At 36.2% G+C, this 19,383-nt stretch overlaps 1 protein-coding gene across 1 annotated transcript; it reads right to left on the reverse strand.

Moving 5' to 3' along the window:
• Positions 1–4,790: 4,790 nt before the first annotated feature.
• LOC143624330 (rhomboid-like protein 14, mitochondrial) lies at positions 4,791–6,252 on the reverse strand. The gene is made up of 2 exons (XM_077095025.1): positions 6,038–6,252; positions 4,791–5,683 (listed from the first exon to the last, which is right to left on the reverse strand). The coding sequence occupies exons 1-2, from the start codon at positions 6,248–6,250 to the stop codon at positions 4,913–4,915; spliced, it is 984 nt and encodes a 327-aa protein (XP_076951140.1). The 5' UTR covers positions 6,251–6,252; the 3' UTR covers positions 4,791–4,912.
• Positions 6,253–19,383: the final 13,131 nt, after the last annotated feature.

Raw genomic sequence — 19,383 nt, forward strand, 5'->3', positions numbered from 1 at the left:
ATTAAATGCTATTTGCTAATTGCTATTTGTTTACGTGTGTTTATATTCTATCAAGTCTTGGATTCTAATTAGTATGATCATACGAACGTCTTAGTAACCGAAGCTCGATTCGTTGGCAACGATTCATTGGCACACTAGCACGATTTGGTTATATACATGTTTTGTTATGATTTGATTGATGTACTATCACATGGTTGGTTTGCGCATTTATCACTTATCATTTATCAATTATCTATCACACACACACACACACACACATATATAGGCTAAGTATAAAATGAAAACCCACTTGAGTTGTGAAAACTCTAGAAACCCATTCTCAACCACATGTTTTTAATTAATGTTTAAATCTTGTGGTCCACAATTAAAGTGAATAAAAAATTTAAATATAAATATAACTTTTTCTCTCTCTTGAAAACATATATAAAAATTAGTAAAAAAATGTTAAAAAATAGCAAAACATTTGTTTTTTTGATGTTTTGATGTTTTGTATTAAATGTTACAACATATATTACTTGTAACAAAAAAAAAGATGTTACATAGGGTTTTCGCGGGTTTTCACAACTCAAGTGGGTTTTTATATTAACTTTACCATATATATATATATATATATTATTTGTTGTGTCAAAATTGGTGATTATCTCACTCAACATGTGTTGTTGATAAACTCTATTTTCTACGCATATGCAGGATGCTCTTTATTGAAGATTGAAGTTGGACACTTAGAGAAGACCTTAGGATATAACAAAGAAAATCGTTGCTTAAGTTTGTTTGGATAATATTCACTTATTTGGAATATTTTGTTATATTTGGATATTGTGTGTATTCTTTGAATAAAATAATTAATTAGATATTGTCATTTATATTCATGATAGTATCTTCGAGCTATGAGCAATCGGATCACGCCCCGGCATTTCCGCCTTAGGTTGGGGTGTGACATCTATGTCTCCAATCTTCTATCAGTCTTGCCTGTCAGTTCTGATTCTTTACAGTTTTCCTGAAATGTGGGGGAAAAATACGTCAGCACACAGCTGGTGAATAACGCTGACTCAGTATCAATACCATTGTGTATACAACAATACCTTTGTGACAATACTCATTAGGCACCCAACTCAATTGGGTTTAAATTACTCTAAGTACATGTACAATTAACCATATACACAATATCATTTCTCTGAACAGTCTCGTAAACTTCCAGAGGCATGTTTGATGATATACATGGTGACTCGGAATTCCCCGAAGCCATGAGGCAGAGGCTATTGCCCCTTGCTAAAAACACTCAAACTGAACCTACAACCGTTTAACATCTGCACTGAAGATAATGAGGCAGCCTTAGCAGTTGGGAAAAACCTATCTGGGCTAACTCACCTTGAACTCATTGGGAGAAGCATCAAAAACAATGGGTTGTAGGCCATTCTGGAGGGTCGCCGTCACCTTGAATCACTTGACTTGCGTATGTGGCCGAATCTTGATCTGAAGGGGGAGTTGGAGGAAAGATGTTTACAACATATTAAAGATCTAAAACTTCCTGTTCATTCTCTTGAAGGGTGTCCGCATATTTTTAAAGTTTTGAGATGATTCTAGAAAACTTGAGTGAGAATCTGCTATGCATACAGGTGAGTTATGTGAAATTACCTTACTGACAGCGTGATAGGGTTTGATAGATTATGATTGTGGTTAATTGAGATTAGAGGATAGAATACGGCAAACAAAGAACCGAACGATAGTACTAATGAAAATGTATAGAAGAGTTACAATAGATTCCCGGGCCTAGCCCTCTCTCACCGCATACACAGGAGCCATGGCAATGCCATCCTAAACATAAACCTACTCTCCTCTCCATATTAGCTATTAATTCCTATTTATAAAAATATAAGTTGCACTTGACCCCTTCCAAAATAGATAGATGATATTTAGACTAGAACTAGAGCATGATTCCTATCATAGGGATACTAATTGTTCTTTTTGGCCTTGGTTAAACTAGGTGAATTTGGTAATCAAAACTTGGGGGTAAATTCTAAATATGTTTGTTGAAAACTGGTTGTTTCTTATATTTTGGTATGATAAGGTAATTTTGGGCTTATGTGTTGTCTGAGTTTATTGTTCATATTTGCTTAGTGATTGTTTTGTATCTTATGTAATTTAAAAATAGTAATAAAAAATCGAAAAAAAGTTCTGCTCGGTTGAATGAATCTGTTCACAAGTCAAATGATTGGATGGTGAGGATATCATCAACAAATCTGTTCACAAGTCAAATGGTAAACTATTGAGGTATAACTATTTTGCATGCTAATTCTGATGTGTATCAATATACTTGGCAAAACGGGCAAGTCTTTTTACAATATGGAACGGGTTACGGGCCAAATACAGCCAATACTACTTTTGATTGAACAATAAAAAACACAGATGTTCGGGATTCTTTATTTTTATCTCCTTATAACTTATGACTTATGATAAGTTAAAAAAAAGTGTTTGGGTTTCCTTATTATGTGAGAGGAAATGTTGATAAGTTATACTTTTGATTGAACAATAAGAACACAGAAAATGAGCAAACAACCAGAACAAACCGAAACTTCATTTGATAGCCAAATTATAAAGATCCATGAACAGATCTGACACACATTCTTAGGCTTTCGTGAGTCTGGAAAAAAGAACAAACCATCTTCAACTTTCTATCTATTTAAGTTCAATCAAAAAGTCAGATTGTTGGCTCCCAGCCGAGTGACTAGCAAGCAAGTCCAGTTCTCCCATTCAATAGTTGGATTGCTGGCAAGATTCTTTAGTTTTAGATGCACTCACCTGAAGTCCTGAACAATCTCTCTCTCAGGCTATTAGTCAAGGAAGCATAATATGTATCATCATTCTTCAAGCACCATTCACCCACAACGATATTTCGGGCACCCTGTTGGGTTTGTTTGATTTTTATTTTTTTTGCCATCCCTACAAGAGAAGTATTGACACAAACATAATATTACTTCTAACCTTCATGTATCGACGATCCGTTCTAAGTATAACATGAGAGACACGTATAGGAGAGTTTGCGTGATCACTATCTATTACGTGAGGCGTTGTAATGGTGATTTTAACTGGCTTATAGAGACGTTGATAGTAAAGGAAATTCTTAACTGAGTGTCAAGGTGTGGAGGTACGAAAGAGGAGCTAACTTTCATCGGGACCCCTATGTATCGTGTCGTAATAGTGATTTCAACCACAGAGACGTTTATACTAAAGAAATTCTTAACTTGAGTATCAAAGAGTGGACGTACAAAAAATTAAACAGCCTTCACCGAAACAACCATATATCATGTTGTTAGGCTATGGGATAACGGTCACTTATAGCACACAAAATGGTGAAAAATGGTCCTATGTGACAATGCACCCCCCCCCCCCCCCCCAATTTCATTTCACGTGTAACGTGGTGAAAATGGTTTAGGTGACGCAGACCATTCTCTCTCTCTCTCTCTCTATATATATATATATAGGCTAAGTATAAAATGAAAACCCATTTGAGTTGTAAAAACTCTAGAAACCCATACTCAACCATATGTTTTTAATTAATGTTTAAATCTTTTGGTCCACAATTAAAGTGAATAAAAAATATAAATATAAATATAACTTTTTTTCTCTCCTGAAAACATATATAAAAATTAGTAAAAAAATGTTAAAAAATAGCAAAACATTTTTTTTATGTTTTAATGTTTTGTATTAAATGTTACAACATATATTACATGTAACAAAAAAAAAGATGTTACATAGGGTTTTCACGAGTTTTTACAACTCAAGTGGGTGTAGTGCATATTTGTAATAGTGTGTATTGCATATATGCAAAAGTGTTTGTATTGCAAAGAATACAACACTATTGCACATATCGAATACACATTAGTACGTATGTGTAATACAACATTAACGCACATGTGCACTACATCGACTTTTATTTTATTATTATTTTTTCCCATATAATACAATACTACTACACATATACAATACACAATTATTGAATATATGCAATTAAACACTATTAAACTTAAAAATACATAGTAATACACGTGTGTAATACAACGGTATCGCACAGTAATACGTATGTGCATTACATCGGTTTTATATATATATATATATATATATATATATATATATATATATATATTTTTTTTTCGAGCAAAGGGTAAGAAAATATAAGAATAATAGCAAAAACAAAAATTTGAAAATATTTTTTTATTTTTAATTAAAAATAATTTTTTAGAAGTTTTTAAGTTTTCTCTCTAAAGATTAGTTTTCTCTTGATCCTCTCCCTATATATATATATATATATACAATATCTACTATCTCTCTCTCTCTCATTCCCTCTCTCTACAATAACTATATATAAAAAAAACAGAGGAATGTAGAATGATGGGTATAACATAGGTTGAGTGATGTGACTGAATGATGGAGGAGATAGTATGGCGTTGACGTGAAAAATTGTGCAAAATGGTGAATGACAAGTACACCACATAGCCTTAGCATGACGATATGCATTTGCTCATTATCTTTCATTTTTAAGTCGTGAGACCTAACTTGTTTCATCATTAACAACATTCTTAACTAAAAGTGTCAGTTGACATGGTTGAATGCGATTTTCTTAAGAAATATGCAAAGAACTTTATTAGCTAACCCAAAATGGTGGGTTATGCAAACAGATTGATTAAATTGATATAACAGGCTCATAATGCGTTTACAAGTGTGTGATAAGTACCATGAGTGTAATATGAAATCTAGTGAGACTTGTGTTTTAACTTTCTGTAAAGTGTGTTAGACTTGGCAAGGATTCACACCAAGAAGGATGCAGTATCTTACTATCTTTTCTCAAACAAAATATGCATAAATGTGATTGTTATAACAGATCACAAAGTTATCTTACACTATATGCTAAAAATCATCTACCAAATCTCTGAATCCTTCGCTGGCGTATCTCATCCAAAGAAGCATCATCCACGCTTGACCCCTGTGACGAAGACAATCCATCGTCACCGTGCTCGGTCCCGCACATCTCACACTCAGTTAACCACCCAGAATTATCAAACGTACAAGCCCGACACCTCCACACATCACGCGTGCTCAGCTCACCGCCTCCAATTCTCCCCCTACCAGAAACCCGTGGCTGATGAGGCCGCCAGAAACTTAGCAGCGACCTTAAAGGCCAACCCAACACAGCAGTCAACCCTTTAACCATGTTTGCCAAAGGCGAAGGACCCGAAGATGAACCTTTTAACTGAACATAAACAATGCCTGCAAGAATCCCACCAAGATGACCTAGAAAAGACACACCAGGAACAAGTAGCTGGATAATAATCAGCTCCGCCCAAGCCGCATGTTTCGCAGGCACCATGATACCATGAACAGAAGTGTAGCTATCCGACTGTGAATTAAGTACCACTTTCATCGCAAAAAGTACACCTGAGAATCCGACTGCATACTCATTATAATAAGCTCTTTCATAATCGAAAACCAGAAGGGATTTAGCTAATAATAATGTGATTCCTTGTGACAATCCAACTAGGACTGCAACCATGGATGCGTACTCAACACTTCCCATTGCATTCTCCAATTGTACGCCTTTCCATAACAAAGACGTCATGTTGTAGAAGAGATGAGGCTCATTGAGGTGATAAAATGCAGATAACAACAATCGCTTCACATCTTTATGCTGTTGTTGACACAATCAACAAAAAGTTAAGGGCTTTATGCTAATTTCATCACAACAAGGTTCATTTCTTAATTACAAGCCCTAGGGTTTAACATTTGATTAAAATTAACAGCTATTAACCAAAAGTTTAGGGCTTTATGCAAATTCATAGTAACAATTTCATCAAAACAATGTTCAATTTTTAATCCAAACCCTAAAGCTTAACAATAAAAATCAGTACAAAAATTAAAAATAAATGAAACCCATATTCAATTTTTAAAAATAAACAAAACCCATGTTCAATTTTCAATTACGAACATGGGTTTACCATATGATCAAAAATGAAGAAGAAAGAAAGCGTAACCCTAAGCGTACCTTGAGGATGAGATACGCATTGAACCAGACGTCATCAATTGGGGGAATGATGTGATTGAGGAAGGCAGGGCGAAGATAAATGATGGTGTTGGCGGCAAGAAGAGCGGCGGTGACGGGAGGTTTCCGGTCAAGCCTGCGGTAGGTTTCGGCGGCCTGCAATAACATCAAGGGTATCATGCCGTTGGAGACGCCCCTCATGTTTCTCCTCACCATCTTGGATCGATCGATAATGATTATGTTAAAACACCAGAAATTTGTTCAAGCAGTAGCGGAGGATTAACAGGAGTTTGGATTATTGGTGGGTGTGATCGGAGAGTGGAATCAAGTAATTGAAGACGGAATGTCATGGAATGGTCTAGTAACCTCCTGCGCAAGTTATTTGTTTGTTAATTTATTTGTGTTGTATCTTCTAGAAAATTTGATTTGTTTTTTTTTTCTCTTTTTTTGTTGTAATAAGTATTTTACTTAATCTATTAAAGCAAAACCATTTTCTTCACGTGTCATTATTCTAGTGTGTCTATCTGGATGTCAATTAGATACCATGTCACATATTGTCTTTCTTATTAATGCTAAATCATCCCATACATACTATTTAAACCTTAATATTGTAACCCCTAGAATTCATTTTTAATTTTTTTCTCTCTCTCTCTTCAATATATTAGCCGTCAAGATGTATTCGTTTTCATTTCTTCGTGTGTTTCTTTGATATATTAGCCGTACACAACATTCCGGAAAAGTATTTATTCTACAGTAATGGTCAATTCTCATATATTATTCTTTACTTGCATTGTCATTTCATTTTCTTTTCACTTTATTGTTTGTATTATTTTTAATTTTAATCTGATTTTCCTATAAACTATATTGGTTCTACATCTAACTCCAAGATTCAATGGACATGTTGAAGTGTGAGATATACGAAAATATGATTGATTTATTTCGTTATCGGAATTATTCTGTTCATTATTCCGGTTATATCAATTGATAATTTTTACTAAATTGTTTTTTAATAATTCTGTATATTTAACATTATTGATCTTTAATAATTTCAGTTTCTGGCGGCCCAACTTGCTAGATTGGCTAATTGCATGGATGGAGTATTTGATTAAAAATAGGTTGATTTGTTTGTTTTGGTCATTACGAATGTATTTTAGTTATTAATTTACGATTATTTATTATTTTATCGAGGTTACACAATTCATGTAAATTAATTAATTTTTATATGAATAATCTATATATTTTTTGTGTTAGCATATATGAATCTTATAATGAAAGTCTTGAAAATAATTTTATCAAAAAAAAAACACCTAGCAGTATATTGTTTACAAAAGCCGCTCTCTATCTTTCTCTCCTCTCCACCACGACTACACAGGCGTCACACCTCCTTCCTCCGGTATCTGGGCATAAGATCGACCACAGACCATCGCCGTCCGCTACGAGCTCATGACTTTCTCCTGCCACCTTCCTCCAGCCTTGCTAGTTGCTACTCTTCCTCGAATCCGCCGACCGTAATGATGAGTTTAGATTCATTTGTTAATTGTTCTTGATATTGTTAATTGTTTAGATTTATTTGTTAATTGTTAAGTTATTTGTCAAATTTTATATTATAACTAGCAAATTAAACCAGTGGTAAGGCATTATTATGTAATGAACCGACCCGAACCGTTGAACCGACCCGAAATTTTATATCCGATCCCATGAAATTGAAGCATTTAAAACTAGTGCACCACCTGAAAAAAAAAAATTCTAAATCCGTCACTGCTGATATGCTACCAATAATGCCATGCACAATACCATATATGCATATAGCCACCATATACTGAACGTTTATCAAAATTTACCCTGAAGCCCTATGCCTATTTGAGCACTTTAGGATCTATAAAAGGTTTCTGGCATTTCTTATAACCCACACAAAAATGAAGCACATCATCAATTATTGTAAGTGTGACACAATCGATTATATTGAAAATGCCTTTCTTCATCGCTTATTATTTCAACAGATATAACTCTGCTACTTAGCACACATAGCTCTTTCCGTGCATCAACTATTTAAGCCAACCGTTACAAGATATGAATTTGATAAATAAATATTAGAGTTACAAGGAGAAGTGCTGTGTTGATTGTTTGTCGATTACCATCTATATAAAAAGTTTAAGTAGGTGGATGTTTGGACATTTATAATCGGTGTAAAAACTTTTTATTAAGCCGTGTTTTGTCGTCAACATAAAGAATACTTGTCAACTATTGTACACATTTGTTCAATCTATACACTTCTATGTTGTTTTGTAGTTATTATATATTAATTTTGAAGCTAAATGCTAAATTGCCCCTTCTAATTTGATGTAATGAACACTTCACATAAAAGTGAAGGCTATACAAGAACAAGACAGGAGCACTGATGGAGATAAACAGTAATGTTGTGATACAACTTTGAAATAAATCTGATAATTATTTCACAAACACATATGTTGATTTTGAAAAGTGTTATTTCGATAAAGAGACAATGAAGATGGTTTTCATAAGAAATATTTGCCTAGCTCAGACTCAACTTAATCTAATAAGTATTCCACAAACAAATACGTGGAGTGTTGGTTTGAACTCGAGTTCTTTTACATCTACTCTATGTTAAACTTTAAGCAAAGTGAATCATGAACACCAAGGACGATATTGCATAAAACGTTTATGCGATTCTTTTCATTGATAAGAAACAAGAACAAAATACTTTCTACCACCAAACCGTCCCTTGAGATCTTCCGTACCACCCTTATACTTTTCGTATTAACCATTCGGGCCCTTCAAGTTGGTATTGCACCAAGTTTTACACTCCCTCTCAATATTAACTACCATTGTTCCTTAAAGATCCTTCACACCTTGTAACGCTCGCACATCTTTGAGCTTGATTCTTGGACTCGACTTTTCACTCTACCATCAGGGTTCTTTTTCCTGTTAACAACTGAGATAGTTTTGAGATTACCACTGTTTAGAACTGCATCACCCGGTTTTATATAGGAAACAACTTTTGCTTTCTCAACTTCATGACCAACTATCATGGTACTCAAAGCAATTCTTCAATCTTCACTTAATGCATGCTCCCCCTCGAACTTAACTCCTTCATTTGATTGTTCATTCGGATCGCCCGAACCATGCATGAACCTCATGCAATCTCCAACTTCAACTTTGTTGGCTTGTTGATCTTAAACGTTTTCTATTCCTCCATAACAACCCGTAACATGAGACGGAACTATCTCATCGTGCACTTCATCCAACACGGTTTCTTTCTCATCTTGTTCGGTTACTGTCACGGTTTTGTCTTGATCAACCATACTTTCTTCTTTAACCACAATTTCCTCATCAGCTAGACTCAAAATAACAATAGATGATTCTAAGGCTGCCTTCAACTGATTCGACTTCGGCACTACTTCCTGATCTATCCACCAACAGGAGCCTTCTTCAAACCATTCATCTACCAAGTTCGGCTTGAATTCGGTGTCAACTTCGTAATTTTTCTGAACCTAGGCCATATTAGCCTCCACATCCCATGGTTCTTCTTCTTTAACAACAGCTGCATTACCTTCCTCCTTAGGTTCTCGATAGTATTTGCCATGTGCCATTTTTGTCCACAGTTATGGCACCTAAAAGGAAACTGCTTTGGTTGGTACCTTGATTCCTTGTCTCGATTCTCTTCATCCGTTGAATCTTCTTCCGAGTTTTCAACTCGACTCTTTCTGTTCCATTCTTTCTTCTTCGGTCGTTCACGTTTCTCGTTTTCCCAGTACTTACTCTTGCCTTTATCGCCATAACGGTTCTTATTTTTATTAAACTGATGTTTCTCCTTTCTTTCGACATACAAGGCTTCGGTCTCGGTTTTAATTGACACACCGGCTAACTTTTTTGCTAAGGCTTCTTGACCAGTAAGAATATTCTCGAACTCGGTTGGGTCGCCCACCCTTGAATAGATGTAACGAAGCTACGATACTCCGGCCTTAAACCATGGATGAGTATCCGCTTCATACGAGCATCGCTAACCCGAGATTGTGGATCTAGTTCTCAATCTCGCGACATAGGTTTTTTACTTTGTGAAAATATTGTGCAATCGGAAGATCACCTTGGGAAATCATCATCAACTCACCTTCGACTAGTTGCAATCGAGCATCGTTCTTCTTCGTGAATAAGGTCTCCAGCGTATCCCACGCTTGCTTTGGGTATTCGAGTTCTTGAATGTGATCAAGAACATCATCATCAACCGTTGTCTTGATGATAAACATCTCTTGGCCCCCTTTCACCTGCCACTTCCCGATACTACAGTTAATATTGTTTGTGGGCTGTCTCGTCTCGGTACCATTCGTTACCTGCCAAAGATCTTGACCTTGAAGATACGATTTGATGCACGTCGACCATTGTTTGTAGTTACTCTGATTCAGTTTCTTGATTCCTCCTACGACCTGGAATTCTGCCATCGTTTCAGTTCCTTAACTGATAAAGAACGACACTCCAATATTCCTCCACAGTAGCGAATTGCCAGCGGCAACAAAAAGAATAATAAAAATTAGCAGCGGTGTTTACTTCTAGTCTAACAAATTTTTATCATATGCTACACAATAATCACTGTTGACTTTTGGCCGTTCTCCAATTAAATATAAATTATGGTGAACAAATTATGAGTGGTGGCTCTAGTCTTAACACAGATAAATCAACAATTTTGTTAAAACTAAGAATGGTGGCAGTGGATAAAACTTCAACACAATTTCTTTTCTTATTGTCTTCTTTGAGGGGACCACACAAATAGAAAACAACTTTCCTTTTACTTGGGCTTTAATCGAACAACCAGAACAACGGAATGACCTTTTTCAAAATTTCCGGATTTTTTCCTCGCTTCGCATACGTACCTGCGGATGGCTCTCAATCGATCTTCAAGAAGCCTCCAGCTTTCTCCTCCTACCGATCTTGAACCGTATCTTGCCGCCGATCGAAAACATAAGCCTGGATCGTTAGGGTCTGATACCACTTGTTAAACTTTAAGCAAGCGAATCATGAACACCAAAGACGATATTGCATAAAACGTTTATGCGACTCTTTTCATTGATAAGAAACAAGAACAAAATACTTTCTACCACCAAACCGTCCCTTGAGATATTCCGAACCACTCTTATATTTTTCGTATTAACCATTCGGGTCCTTCAAGTTGGTATTGCACCAAGTTTTACACTCTATGTTTAAAAAGAGTATGTAAAAATAGACTAATTATGATGGATTAAATGTCTTTTTTTAACTTTGAAATAAAATATATATTTAAATCAAGAGCAACATACCATTTCTACCTTAATTATAAACACAATAAAAACCCTAGCCGTCATGGGTGACTGGAGAAAACCTCCATCAGCGGAGTTTCAACGGAGGATCACCAAGATTTTTATCTCTAATCTACCGGAACGCTGCAGCAGGAATGACTTGGCCGGGGTGCTACGGGATTATGGAACCATATATGACATTTACATAGCAAAGAAAAGAGATCACGGAGGCAACATATTTGGATTCGTGTCGTTTCTAGATGTCAAAGATTCGATTGGGAGATTATAAGTTGGCAACCAACGTGGCGAGATATGTTCTTGAAGATGGAGAAATAATTGATCGGAATCCGAAGAGACCATCTGTGGAGAAACCATCCAAGCCAAGTGGTTACGAGGAACAAAATTTGAAGTTTGTTAGGAAAGGAGTTCTCTCATATCAGGATGCGCTAACCAGAGAGAGGAACAAGGAAACTGTGAAAAAAAAGACGGTGGTCCTGGCTGATTGTTTGAACGGATTCGAGGCTCTTCATGGCATAACCTTAACGGTTAGAGTCGGATCTTTCGAAGTTTTTCAAAATTTTTAAATCAGTGCTGAAAGAGATGGGTGTGGCTGGCGGGGTATCACAGTATTTGGGAGGTATGGGTTTCTTGATTTCCTTCAAATCAAAGGAACAAGCTATAATGGCCCGTGATGAGATGCTTGGAAGGCACGACTATTTCACATCTGTGGAGATCTGGGAGGGTCAGGAATTAGCCTTTGAACGAATTTCTTGGATCAAAATCCAAAGGATGCCTTTACAAGCCTTGTCGAATGATGCAATTCATGAGGTGGCTAAGATATTTGGTGAAATATGTTATAAAGCTCAGTTCGAATTTGAATATGCGGATGTCTCGTATTATTATGTCGAGATAGTGGTGACTGATGGGACGAGTGCAGGGCGAGGTCTCGGTGGTGTGGAGAGACAAGATGTTTTCGATATGGGTTTCGGAAGTCTTAAGCGAATGGACTACCGAATTTTTGTATGCAGACGGTAAGATACCAAAGAATCATCATGCAGAGGAGGAACCAGTAGTAATGGATGAGCCGCATGAAGTAAATAGAAGTCCGATTGTTAACATCGCCGGTAACGGAGATAACTCAATGGTGATAATTATGGAGGATGATAATGATTGCGTGAATCTCGGGAATGCTGAGGGTCGGTCTCTAAAAAATATGGATTCTTCTTATTCTTAAGAAGTTACACCTTCTTTTTTAAATAATGTGGGTAATGGGGAAAGTGGTAAAAACAACAAAAGGAAGAAAACAAAAAACGTTACTGGATTGGGTCATTGTAATAGTTCCAATGATAGGCCCATTAAGGAGAAATGTGTGGGATTTGCTACAGATGTCCTTTTGGTCTTGAGCCTTTTATTTTGGGCTCTAATATAACAACTAAGAGGGGTGGAAATGAAGTGGACAAACATAACATAGATTTTAAAGATCTTGAGTCTGCTGATTTGGGAATAGGCGCTGAGTAAGAGGGTGTAGAATGTTCAGATAACGAAAGGATGTTTAACTTAAATGATTGTCCAATTAGGAATCCCGATAACACGGTTACATTGGAAGAAAATCAATTTGGTGATATTGTCACAGAAGATATTACTGAAGAAGTCGGTGTTATGAAAGCTGCTGTTGGTATTTCCGAGGGTCCGAATTTTGTAACATCCTAAAATTTATAATGTTGAATAAAGAAAGTTATGTTTAGTAATTTCACGTTTTAGTTATTTAATGTCGAGTAAGGAACGGGTCTTGGGCTTAGTTATTTTATGAACTCGGCCTGTCTCGACCCGTAGGAAGCCAACCCGAGCCTAACCAAACCCGTAGTATATAAACGAAAGTTCTTGACACTTCCACCATTTTCACCATCTTCCTTCACTTACACCCACCCAAACACTCTCATTTCTAGAGAGAGAAGCTAGAGAGAGAAAGTTCTCAAATCACAAATCCGAGTCCACAATCTTGTTCCTAATCGTTTTTGGTAAGTCCCCCTCGAAAATCATCCGTTTTCATAACCATTTTCGACCTCAAATCGAGCAAAAACTCCCATTTTCGTAACTTGAGTTTTCGGGTCAAAAACCGCCTTGTTTTGGTGTCAAAATACAAGCTTTTGTGTTTAAAAGTACTAGGGATCGATAGCCCTTTCAATCCCGAGCATTTCCATGTCAAAAACTTCGATTTTGGGTCAAAAATCTGGAAAATCTGGAAAACCCGTGGGTTTCTCCGTCGCCCAGCTTGAAGGAGTCGAATCAGACTCATTCGATCGAACCAGTCGATCGAATCAGTCCATTCGATCGAATGCGTAGATCGAACAAGTCCAGTCGACCGAATAGGGAAGCAACCGAATGGTCTCCAACTCATTCGATCGAATGAGTTTTGTATTCGATCGAATGAGTGTTGTATTCGATCGAACGTGTTCCTATTCGATCGAACGTGTTCCTGTTTGATCGAACGTGTTCCTATTCGATCGAACGTGATGTATTCGATCGAACGTTCCTGTTTGATCGAACGCGTTCCTATTCGATCGAACGTGATGTATTCGATCGAACGTGTTCCTATTCGATCGAACGTGATGTATTCGATCGAACGTGTTCCTATTCGATCGAATCAAGCCAGAACCAAGCTGTTTCCAAGTTCGCCTAAGGTTTAACTTCGCCTGAAGCGAAGTTCGTCTATAAAATAAATTAAAAACCTAATGGAAAATGTGTTAAGGCAGTTATCGAAAATAAAATTTTTCCAAGCTGACCTGGCAGCTTAACCCCAGCCAGGGGCTCTGCCCCTTGGACCCCGCTAGGGGCTGCCGCCCCTAGAACCCCGCTACCAGGGGCGCTGCCCCCGGACCCCCGTTCGTTGTGGGTCATATAAAGATAGAAACGCAACATAAGTAGTAGTAGCTAATTGATACGTGTAAATATTATACAGTTAGCCGTGCGCAGCTCAAGAGGGGAATAACTATTAACGGAGAGCGTAACAGTATTCAGGTGAGTTTCTAGCCCCATTTATGTGTTATGTTTTCGGGGCTGTGTGCATACTCGATGTGTTGTTAATACATTTATCCTAAGTGATAAGTGTATGCCATATGTGATATATGTGATGGATATGAATGGTTGCTTGTCGGTACGCGAACGATCTTCGGATATTGCGCGTACTGTCAGGTCAAAAATAAAGGTACGAATATTATACATCGAAGATGTATGAACATTACAAATGAATACTTGTCGGGGCGTGAACGATCTTCGGATATTGCACGTATCGACAAGAGGTATGGTTGTTAAATGAATGATGTAAAGAACGCCTAGGGTGTTCTTATGCTATGATGTAATTATTGTATATGTGAAGTAGGTGTATGCAGTTACACGAATGGTATGTGAGTTCTACGTTCGACATAGTAAGTTAGGATGGCAAATCCCTCTAGCTTTTGTCGGACATAGACTCGGCTGGTGATGGCGTAGTTAAGGACTGCGGGCCTTATACGTAAAGTAGATGATAGATGTAAACGTAGTTAAGGACTGCGGGCCTTATACGTAAAGTAGATGATAGACGTAAACGTAGATAGGGACGGTGGGCCTTATACGCGTTACAGATAATAGACGACAACGTAGTTAAGGACTGCGGACCTTATACGTATTATAGATAGGCATCAGCATAGGAAAGGACTGTGGACCTTATACGTGCTGTAGTTGTATTGTGGTAGCATAGGGGAGGACTGCGGACCTCGTACGTGCTATGGTTTAGGTTGCAACATAGGGGAGGACTGTGGACCTTGTACGTGTTGTGGATGTAGGATGGTATAGGGAAGGACTGCGGACCTTGCACGTACCATAAAGGGTGAACATAGGTAAGGACCGCGGACCTTTTACGTGTTCACGACCTTGAGTACAGGTATAGACGGCGGACTATGAACGTACTCACGGTAGACTGAGGTTAGTGGTTATAAATATGTGTGTATGTATGGTAGTAAGTGTGTATGTAGAGCAGAAGGGTAACTAGTGAAGTATGGATATGTATCTACGGATATGTATGTATGTGTATGTATTGTATGGCGTTCGATTAACTAGAACTCACTCAGCGTAGCTGACTTTTAGTATGCACGCAGGTGAGCTGATTACAGAGTTAGCATGAGGACGACACACGGCATGGATTGAACGGCTGGCATCTGAAGAAAGAAGTAAAGATGTTTTAAATATAAAGTTTTGTGTTATGGTATCAAAGAAAAAGTTTAACGTTTTGTAACAAATGATTGATGTTTTATATTCCGCGAAAAGTTTTAATAAACTCTGATTGAAGAACTGTGTTTATGAGTAAATCCGACGCTAAAGTAGGGCTACCGGGTTCGGGGCCTTACAAATTTGTGTCAGGAGGTTTCTGCTACTATATTGTTAGGGGAGCTGCTTGGGGCTTGGATTATAAATTTTAACGGTTTGGTGGAAGAATCAATCGCTCAAGAAGGTTTACAAATAGGTAAGCTATGACTATGTTGTCTATAAACATCCGTGGGATTGGAGTTGGTGGGAAATCGGGTTGGATCAAGAATTTAAAAGAGAATTTTGGGGTTTCTTTTTTGGGTATGCAAGAGTTGATGTGTGTGAACACGCAGATATCCGTGTTGAATAATTTTTGGGGTGGTCAGGGTTTTGAAGCTGATTGCGTTAACTCTAACAGGCGATCGGGGGTATTGTTAGCATGTGGGATCCTAAAGTATTTCAAAAAGAGAACTCGATTACCAGTGACAATTTTTTGGTGACCACAGGTTTCTTGGTGGATGGGAATATAGAGCTTAATGTTTTAAATGTCTATGCCCCACAACTTAATAGTGAAAAAAAAGAGTTATGGCAGAAAATCCTTCATGTTATTCAGAATGGTTCAGGTTGGTGGGTTGTTTTGGGCGACTTTAACTCTATGAGACGTAGGGAGGAAAGAAAGAATACTAATTTTGATGCGGCATGCGCGAAGGATTTTAATGATTTCATTAATGAAGCGGGTCTTAAAGAGTTTAATATGAAAGGTTCTAAGTACACTTTTATGGTTAATAGAAGGGGTAGTGTAACACCCTGGCTAAAGCGGAAACGCCTGAGTGTGACATACAGATTGCTCAAACACACGTGACACTATTATGTGACCATACTAACATTATTTCATTTAAATCTTCATGTAACACAAGTTTATCAAATGATACAAGTTGTAACAAATAAATAAACAAATGATAAGTTATTCTTTGAATATCCTATAGGTGTGCTATATGTCTTCTAACTTTAATCCTCATATCTTTACACCTGTAAAATATATATAAAATAAAGTCAGCTGTGAACATAGCTGGTGAGATTCTCACAGTTTGATATAATACGTAAAAATCATACAATTAAGGAACAAGTGATAAACGAGCAAGTAAAGTCCTTTCCAGTTGGTATCAACCAACGTACTCGGGTAATCGCGCAAGTAAGGTCCTTTCCAGTTAGTAACAACCAACGTACTCGGATAATGAGACCCTTTTTCACTTGATACAAATGGACCTGAGTGGAAAGGGGGGTGGGATATGATCATACTTATTGAGGCTACCACGTGCAAGTAAATTCGAGTAAGTAATCAAGTAACACACAAGTCCATATAGTGAATTGTAGTTTGCAATCGAAATCCTAATACTTGAATTAGTAATAGATACATATTCTACCCCAAAATATGAAAACGTTTAAAAAGGGGGTGTGAGAAACTCATCTCGAAATCGAAGATAACTTGAAATATAAACAAAAAACATAATAATGAAATCGAAGCAACCGAAAGTACGTTAAAGAATCCGAAACGATTGAACTTCTCGAACTATAAAAATAAATACGAACATTCAAAGACTAACTAACGAGATTAATAAAGTTACTTAATGCTTAATTTTTGTCGAGAATATAATAATTAAGGCATGGATTATTTTAATATGAATCTAAGTCTTATTGGAAATTTTTAACGGTTTTATATTATTTAAACTTTAACTAATATGCGAGTTATAATCATACATTGAACGGATTTTAAATGGGAAAAGTTATCTAAAATTATGTTAACGAAAAAGAATTATAATATTGAAGTTTACATTGTTTACATATTATTTCAACTAATATTTTATTATTAATTTACGAAATATGAGCTTTACGATATAATTTTATTCCCGAATATGATTATGTTAGCAAGTTATAAATATTAACAAAAAGGTATTTAATATTATAGTAATTCGGGTTTATGAACTTTAACGAAAAAATAAAAGGTTGGGTTTTGAGTGAAAAATGCTAAAATCGATTTATAATAATTTATAAAAATTTTATTTAGTTTAACAAAATAATTTTATTTAATTTATTATGATTTTCAATTAATTTAATTTAATTTATACAAATTTAACTGGATTTATTATATATAAAAAAATTGATTGAAAAATTAATAAGTTAAAAGGGCCTGACCCGGGTTTCAAACCCGGGTCTTTCTGTCTACAGACACATACTACGGCTAGCTGATCCATCTGCTTGTTTGTTTAGAGATTGGAAACAAAAATATGTATATAAAGTTACAAGTTATCCTTTTCAACATAAACCCTAAATTTTTTATTTGTTAATCTGTTTCATGTATGATCCAATTAGCTTAGGTGTTATGTTTATCGGCTTAAAATGATCAAGATGCATATAAGAATTACCTGGAACTGTTAAGGTTTGATGGCGAACGAGGCTTGGCAGGAAAATGAACTTAAAAAGGATGAATACGGATTTTTGAGTTTATGTTTGATTGATTTGAGGATTGGTACATGTTTAGATGTGGATTCCCGTCCTATTTATAGTGCCAATTGCAACGTAAATCGTTTAATGGTCGTGATTGAATTAAAAAAAATGTCTAGCCGGTTCGCAATTTATTTTGCTAATTATAGGCCGCTAAAATGTATGATAATTAATTATTAGTGTTTGACGTTACGGTCTAAGGTCAATACGAATATTTAATTATGTTTAAAACGCGAGATTGATGGTTTTACGAGTTGCCGAAAATTACGCGAGTTGCCGATGGTTTCCGGGATTAAATTGGACTTAATTAGTTGTTAAAACGCATTATTATCGATGAATACACGTTTGTCGTTATGGTCTACGGGAGTTATGAGTTTTAATTGAGTTTAAACATGCGTTAAATGAGTTTTCCGATGTTGTCGGCGTCGGATTCCGGCCATTCGCTGGAAAAACGTGATAGAGGTAAGGAATGACGGTTGAGCTTTTCTTTTTATATTATATTTTAAGCATATATACACAACTGGTCCCTCATGTTTCAGAGTTCTTTTAAAATAGAATTTAAAATGTAATTTTCACTTTAGTCCTTGAAGTTTCATATTGGTTTAAATCAGAATTCAGAATATACCAGCTAAACCTTGGACTTTGAAATGTATAACCGAAATAATAAGTTATGAAAATTTGGATGTTTTTTCGTATTTCACCCGTAAAGCTTGCAACTCGTTTAAATAAAACTTTAAATCTTGGAGGTTTGTTAATTGAACAATCATGAAAAAGTGAACGAGCGAACGATAACGTAAAGAATTGGAAATATTATATAAATGTTTAACAACGAACTAAAATGCATTGAAATTATGAAACGAGTTGGTTTAACGAATGAGTACAAATTCAAATAATAATTAATACATGAAACAAATATGATATATATATCGAAAATTTAAAATGGGTCAATTTTTCGGTTTTGAAAAGTAACGAATGTTACAGGTAGTTTTAAATTCAGCAAGATTGATAGGATGCTGGTTTGTTCTAATGTTGTAGATAAATGGCCGAATGCTTGTTTGAGGGCACTTCCGAGGAATCATTCAAATCATTCTCCCTTGGTGTTATCGCTGATTGATACTAATTTTGGTCCTAAACCCTTTCATTGGTTTAATTCATGGCTTGATAGGGAAGGGTGTGAGGACTTGGTTGCTAAAGCTTTGGAGGATTGCGTGTTTTCTGGACCTTCAGATATGGTTTTATTGAAGAAGCTCATGAAACTTTGAGACAGTCTCAAGAAGT

This window comes from Bidens hawaiensis, unplaced genomic scaffold, assembly GCF_021521415.1.
Source record: "Bidens hawaiensis isolate Kalapana, Puna unplaced genomic scaffold, B.hawaiensis_p1.1 tig00003760_1, whole genome shotgun sequence".
NCBI classification, from domain to species: Eukaryota; Viridiplantae; Streptophyta; class Magnoliopsida; order Asterales; family Asteraceae; genus Bidens; species Bidens hawaiensis.